The 7,139-nt window shown below is 38.8% G+C and overlaps 1 protein-coding gene across 1 annotated transcript; it reads left to right on the top strand.

Annotated features, from left to right (window-relative positions):
* Window positions 1-816: 816 nt before the first annotated feature.
* LOC103772066 (V-type proton ATPase subunit e 1-like) lies at window positions 817-6,721 on the top strand. Its single transcript, XM_008939384.1, has 3 exons — window positions 817-905; window positions 1,756-1,803; window positions 6,628-6,721. Exons 1-3 carry the CDS (start codon window positions 817-819, stop codon window positions 6,719-6,721), a joined length of 231 nt encoding a protein of 76 aa, XP_008937632.1.
* The last annotated feature ends 418 nt before the right edge of the window (window positions 6,722-7,139 follow it).

The raw sequence follows: 7,139 nt of genomic DNA, 5'->3' as shown, positions 1-7,139 counted from the left end.
CAGAGTATTCCGTCCTGGCTTTGAGTTTTGCCCTCAAGCCCTGTAAGCGTCTGCATGCACGGTGGTCAGTGGTGTTGGAACAATAGCTGCCGTTTTCTTCTCTTACTTAACATCTTCTAATTTATTCCCCCATCCTCTAGTTTCGTACTGGATGAAACTGAATAAGTTGCTGTAGTAGATCTTCTTTCTTTGCTTAAATGTACGCTTGTAGCTGCAGTAGCCTAAGGACAAAAGCAAGGCATCTAAGCACAGACGCTTTTCCTGCAGTGATTCTGGCTGCTCAGATTAAAAACTAGACAGTTTTTGTATTTTTTCTTTTCCCTAGGAGATAATGACTACTTAATCTCTATTCCTCTCTCTGACATCCCTTCTACTCCACAGGTGCCAGCTGTCTTTTCTCTTAGTTGTTTGTCTATAAACTAGGAGGAGTTCTCCTCGAGTTCTATTTAGCTCTGATGTTTACTGCCTCAATTTCAAACCTGATGTGTTTTGTGCCTGAAGATTTCCCTGTCCTTAGAAACACCTTGAAAATATGTCTCCCGTGCATGTCCTTAAAGTATGTGGGCCACCATCAGATGTTCTGTTGTTATTCTATAACGTGGTTGTTTAATGGCTGTGAATAGAGCACTGCTGTGTTCTGATTCTGTAATGCGTGTAGTAACACTGTAGTCTGTTAACTTCTCATCTTAAAAAACCAACAACGAAACTCCCCAAGACCTGTTTCTGAATAGAATTGTTCATTTTCTAACAAAACAAGTTGATGTAAACTTAAACTGACCTAAGAATTTGCACTGCATAGGTTAAAACTCCCAAGTAATGACTCTGGGACCCCTTGGAAAGGAGGGGTTCCTGAAGCTTAATGAAGGCTATGTCAGCTTCGCGGCGTTTGTTGGGAAGTTGACAGAGTGAATGTGTGTTGATAGATGAAAAATATTGAATGCTGGCCATGTTACAGAAAGGTTGGAAGTTACTGACCTAGCACGAGTTTTTGTTACTGAGTTTGGAGGGGAAATACAGGGAGGGAAATCCTTTTTTATAATAACAAGGCAGGGGAGTGGGAGAAAAAAAAATCCTCCACTTTGCTACCAAGTTCCATGAGATGCACAGATCATTCACTGTCAGAAAAATTTCATTTCCTTCCTGCCATTTCAAAATCATACATGTGTATAGCTGCAGTTTTACCACTTCCAGTTTCAAGAGCTGCTCAGTTCTTGCTTCTTTTCAGCTCAACTATGGTTTCTGGCACAGTTTTCTTTCAGCAAGAAAGGAAAACCTTATGCTACAGATGATTTCAAGTGGCTTCGAGATGTTATTTTGTATTCCATTTGCAAAACCCTCATTCATGACATAAAAGATATATTTTGATACTGAATATTTGTGAATTTTGCAGATGGAGAAAATGCTTCTAGTTTACTGTTAGTATTGGAACATCCAGCTTGGGTATTTCACTATCTCACTGATAGAATTCCCTGGAAATGGAGCATTGACACTGACTACATAAGGTTTTGCTCCTCTTTGGAGTAATTTTTGTTAAATAGAACTGTATACCATTGCCAGATCTGTATCAGTTCTTTTTCAGTCTTAGCTGTGCCTCTGCAACTTACTGAGCTGGAAGAAGTTAGAACACTCATGTTGAGTCATCCTCCATGTGATCAAAGTTGAACTTGTTTGCTGTGGAGGTTTTTTTTTTTTCTGTGTATCTTGTGGTCAGTCATAACATGACACCTAATCAGCTGTTTCCTTCCTTTTTTGCAGTGTTATCAACACAATGCTGGTGACTTGTGCTGTTTGCTGCTACCTGTTGTAAGTATAAATGATGTCTTGCCCCTTAATCAAGGCATGGCTCTGATGTCTTCAAAATTTCCTTTTCTATATCTCCAGCACATTAGGAAGAAGCTTTTCAAATGTGTCACAGAGATTTAGACCCAGGGTATTCTTTGACAGCTCTTAGAATTCTTAGTTTTAGGGACCTTGAACCTGCTGAAGGAAACATTTTCTTGTTGATGGATACTGAATTCCTCTTGTTGTCTTTTGACACGTAACTATTGAATAGTGCTTGGCGTGGACTTGATCTTACTCCTTTCTGATTGACTGGCTTATTTGCTCACAAGTATAATGGCAGTTTGTCAATCCTAGAATTTTTCTAATTCACAGTAGAGGAATTACATTTTTGCCTTTTTCATTCTTTATGCCCTTACAGTTATTTCTAAGGTGATCCTAATTTAAACCTCCTGATGAGTTGTTTTACTTAGTTTGGTTAAATATATTCTCCAAATATGGTAGAGTGGTGGGTGGAAAACTTTATACGTGGCTTTTTTTTTCCATATATGACATGATTTTTCTGACAAACTTGTGATGCTTTAATATATTGACTGTTCCTTTTTAAATGCACAATATATTTTGGGGCTGCCATTTTTCTTTAAGAGAATTTGTAGAAATAACAAAATGAAGAACTCCTAATACCATGCTTGGTTTTTTGTAAGGAGGTAATCCAACTGTAACTGGAGTCAGCAGAGGAAGCATGGTTATTGTTTTCTCTAGACCTCTTTTTCTTTTAGACTTTTTTTTTTTTTTTAATGTAGAAAGTGATCTTGTCAAGAAAGTGCTATGCAGAAATAATTTTTGAAAGGGAAGAATTTGTTATGGGGAGTAAACTTGTAAAAGTCTGGCTAGATCTTTAGAGTAACTTGTAATAAAATCATCATTCAGAGTTCCACTTGAACCTGAGTAGTATTTATACTTTATTGCAGTATTTAGGCATTATTTATGCTACATCTAAGGAGCTTAACATGAATATTTAGAGAAATGCATCTTTAATCTCAAGATTTGTTCTTAAGAACTGGCAGCCAGCAGCCACATTATCAGTGTTGGCAAGTTCCAGGAGGGGCCTGTTTGGTTTTGTTTTGGGTTGGTTTGTGGCACAGGCTTATGCAGGTTTGACCTAGATCAGTAGTGTGATATTAAGGTGTTATACAGGTGAAGACTTTTTTTTTTTTAAGAGTGTTTGACATGGGAAATCTTAAGAAATCTTTCTTCTGTGAAAGAACAGCAAACTTGGTTCTGTGTTTTGTATCTAGAACAGTTGTTTAAAATTTTGCTGGGCAGACATAGAAACTTCAAAAGAACTTTGTAACGCCAGCAACTTGAATTTGGGATTGAAATTTAGGGATTTCAGTGCTGTGAAGGCTTCCTTGTCTGCCCTCCTTGTCGTGGTAGGTCCCAAATGCTTGGCTAAGAAAGGGCAACTGGATGCTCATTTTTACTAAGTTATAGTAAGGATAGAGGGGAGTGTGGTGTTTTGGGGTTTGTTTTTATTTTCAGTATAAAGTTCTTACTTAAGTTCTTCCTAACAAATAAAGCTGTGCTCTCCTAAAATCCTTGAGGGTTAGGTTTCATTTTCTTCTTTGAAGAAGGACAGTTTCCTTGAAGTTGAGGCCACGTGACATCTGCAGAATCCTCTAGATTGTGATGTGGAATGTATTTGTTACAGAGTTTTTTAACTTTGAATACTGTGAACTCTTCAGATATACAATGGTATTTAACTTGGTTTTGGTTGTTTTGGTTTGGGTTTTTTTTTTTTACCAAAACAGATCTGTTGCAAATCCAGTGTCATTATGTTAATGGGACTTATAATCAGTTCTTGCATGTCGAGTGAGGGGGGGGTTTCCTGCAGGCTTTAACTTGTTTCCTGCATAACCTTTGGTTTTCTCTAATTACACCTTGAAAAAAGAGAAGCAGCAAAATCTTTGTATGTTTTTAAGCCATCAGTAATTATACCCAACCACATAAATTAATTAGTGGCTGGTTGCCAGAATACAACAAAAAGCAGTTTTTTCTCCTCATGTTCTAAGCTAGAACTTGCCTCATCACAGAGTCTTTCCCTCCTTCCCCTGTACATGAAAGTACTTTTCCATCTGAAAATGGGGAGGAAAACAGTTTTCTGTCTCTGTCAGACACTACTTGAATAACATTGATTTGCATCGAGCTGAATTTATGCTATCTAGATTTAAAGTCCATCACATTTCAACTTAAAGCTGTTTCTTCTGTGTTTAAATTTAACAGTGATCATTTTGAGTAACCACATCAATCACAGGGTGTTAATTTGGTTGCTCTATAGGAAATTTTTGCACGGTTAAGTGCGTAATTTGTGTATAGCAATTGTACCCAGCAGCCTTTTGAGGGAGAATACACGAGCCTCGGGAAGCTGGAAAAATATAAGGAGTTACTGCTGCAGAAATTACAGGTTACGCTGTGTTATAAGCTACTGTCTGAATCTATTTTTGCTGCTTAGAAGGCAGTTCCTGAAACAGTACCATGATATTGTACTAACAGGACAGGATCCTTGAAAAAATGCTATTATTTGCTACTGATTCTAAAAGGATTCAAATATAGTTGCTCAAACTGACATTTAAACAGAGATAGCAGGACCTTAATGTGTAATACACTGCCTAGACAGATGGCAGTTATGGTAGAGAGACCTTTTAAAAAGTCTTTCTGGTAGAACATAAGGGACTTTAATTTCCGCGGCTGAGCTGGGTAATTAACGCTAGCTGTTGTAAATGGTATCTTGTAGAATTCAAGGACCTGTGGGTGGCTTGAATGCCATACCTGATTTTAGCAACTCCAGAACATTACACGTTGGATACAGAGCCGTGCTTTGTTTTACTGAGTGCTGCACTTTACTTCGTGTTGTCACGATAGATCCTTGTATAAAGCAGCATCGCTGAAGCAAAATGTGGGAAAAGCTTCTTCATGGCTTGCCTCGATACAAGGGAGTCGCAGAGTTCAGTGCCTAGCTACTTCAACTGCTTTAAATTATTAGGCTCTAGCAGAGCAGGGAGGAGGAATAATGCTACTGTGGCTCAGAGCTTGTGTATCCAGCATGGTCCCAACAAATACCTTTTGAAAACTGCACAGTACTTGCCTAAAACTTGGTTATACAGCTAGGGCACATCAATATTTTGAATGCTATTCCAGCTCATTTAATTCACAGCCATGCTGGGTCTGAACTTGGGAAGCACAGAGAGGTGAGATATTTGTGCACAGAGTTCCTTCCTTCAGTACAATGAGAAAGGGAATAATGTGCTTTAGCAGACTTGCAGTGCTCCTACCCTCCTCCCACTTCTGGTAGTTCAGGATGCTAAAGGCAGATGGTACAGGGCTCTGGCACCCCTTCTAGCTGTCTTTTGTGTCTGAAAATTAACCCTTCAAAAAGAAATCCTGTGGTGTTTTTAAGAGCTAATTTGCTTTTCCCTTAAGTAATTTGAAACCAACGATTAATGTGGTTTCAAAATATATTTTTTTTTTTTATCGCTTTGGATAGCAAAGTAGAAACAAATCAACCTAAAGGTTATTGGCTCTTCCTGGTGGTGTCTTGCTGCTGTTTTAATTGCTTTGTAGAGCCTGCTATGTATTTCAGAGCTTGCATGACTGATAGCCTGCTGCAGGCTCAGCATGTCGTTTTAACTGGAGTCTTACTTTGTGCAAAACTGAAAGGGGCATTGAAAATAAATATTTCCAAATTTAAAGAGGATTGATGTGTTTTCCTTAAGTCTGGCCCACATCTTTTGCCCTTGGCTGTTCTCACCATTTTACAGCAGACCTGCGCTTCGTTTGCTGGTCAAAGCATCAAGGTTTGTGTGGAATTTTCCATGACTGCCTAAGCACTCCGATACATTTGTGGCAGCTCCCATTACAAAGCTGCTCTGCTTTTTCTCCTCCTTACAAAGCATTCTAGAAATAGCAGACAGATGAGCCAGTGTGTTAACTCAATGTGTTTATGTAGTTAGTATTTAACACAGATTTAAATCCATGGAAGCATCCATCGCTTTTCCTGAATCTTGTAATATTTACAAAGCCAATATATCTTTTAACAGTGGAATATTGTTTCTGTTTAGCTTTCCTGGATATTTTCCACAAACTACATTCCACTTGTTCTCGGTTCTGGCTGTGGCTTCTGCAGTTTTAGTTTGTGAGCTGCTCTGACGACAGGGCTGCAGTTGCTGAGCTGTGGTTTGCTGTCGTATTGGTTTTGTTGTTGTGGGGTTTTTAAATTTTTTTTGGCATGTTACTGTAGACCAGTACCCTTTTGCCACAGGTCCCTGTTGACCTCTGTGCCAGGTTTAAATTCACTTTTGTTCAATCTCTGATGAAAAATGTACCAGGTCTGCAAGTACAGCTTGTCATACAGTGAAAATAAGAGCAAATGAGAGAGACTCTTTTTCTCAGAGGTTTTTGTTTAAAGGATGCTTCAAAGGCACTGTGAAAAGGTCTCTCTCTCTCTTATGTTTCTATCTTCTGAGCCCAGAAATACCTGAATGTCCTATGTCTCAAAACACTTTCCTGTCAGAGTACAAAAGAAGTGCTGTCAGATGGTTTGCTATTGCTTTAAATTGAACAGGATAATTTATTGTGTCAGTTGCAGAACGATTTGGTACCAGATTTTCTTCACTGGTGTCTGGTCTTTGTGTATGAGCTTGGCTAAAATTTTGATTTGATACTAGACCTTCCTTAAAATCATCTTTTTGTCTCTGATATTACTTGTCCTTTGGACCAGCCTTGACATTATCATAAGGTTTGTCATTTGGCTGACGTTTTCTCTTTTGGGTTGGGGGGGTTGTCTTGCAGTTGGCTGATTGCGATTCTGGCTCAACTCAACCCTCTCTTTGGGCCACAGTTAAGCAATGAAACAATCTGGTATCTTAGATATGACTGGCCTTAAGGATGTGTACCCTCTGCTGCAGTTCATTGACTAGGTGAGTATGATCAGATTTGTTCATATGTTTGATATATTAACGCTTCAGGAGAAATTGAGCAGCGGCCTAAGCAGTGCGTTCAGAATGGCTGGCTGTTCCGCGGGAGAAATCTCTCTCTCTGCAGGCTGCTACAAAACATTTTTGTTGTTAATCTTGAGTGGATACTGTGAAAAGCTTAGACTGAATTCTCATATAGTTATTTTTCTCTGCTGTTGTGTCATGTGGTGCTGCGTTCAGTAAGCAGGGGTTTGTAAGAACAGTGTGTTTCTTCTACAAAAAAGAAAAATCAGGCTGGAGTGTCTCAACTAGCATAAATGGATTTCCTAATCTTTCACCATTATTAAACTCCTCTTGAAGCCTACTACCATCGCATCAAAGAGTTAT

The sequence above is a fragment of the Merops nubicus genome, unplaced genomic scaffold (genome assembly GCF_000691845.1).
Source record: "Merops nubicus isolate BGI_N331 unplaced genomic scaffold, ASM69184v1 scaffold40804, whole genome shotgun sequence".
Classification (NCBI taxonomy): Eukaryota; Metazoa; Chordata; class Aves; order Coraciiformes; family Meropidae; genus Merops; species Merops nubicus.
The sequence above is the reverse complement of the archived record's forward strand: the minus strand, read 5'-3'. Positions and strand labels throughout refer to the sequence as shown.

Bases quoted from the DNA above. Each gene is read 5' to 3' on its own strand.
- LOC103772066 (XM_008939384.1), top strand. From the start codon at position 817: ATGACTCTGGGACCCCTTGGAAAGGAGGGGTTCCTGAAGCTTAATGAA. The intron at 906-1,755 runs GTGAATGTGTGT...CCTTTTTTGCAG, and splicing joins TTTGTTGGGAAGTTGACAGA to TGTTATCAACACAATGCTGG. The intron at 1,804-6,627 runs GTAAGTATAAAT...GTTGTCTTGCAG, and splicing joins GCTGTTTGCTGCTACCTGTT to TTGGCTGATTGCGATTCTGG.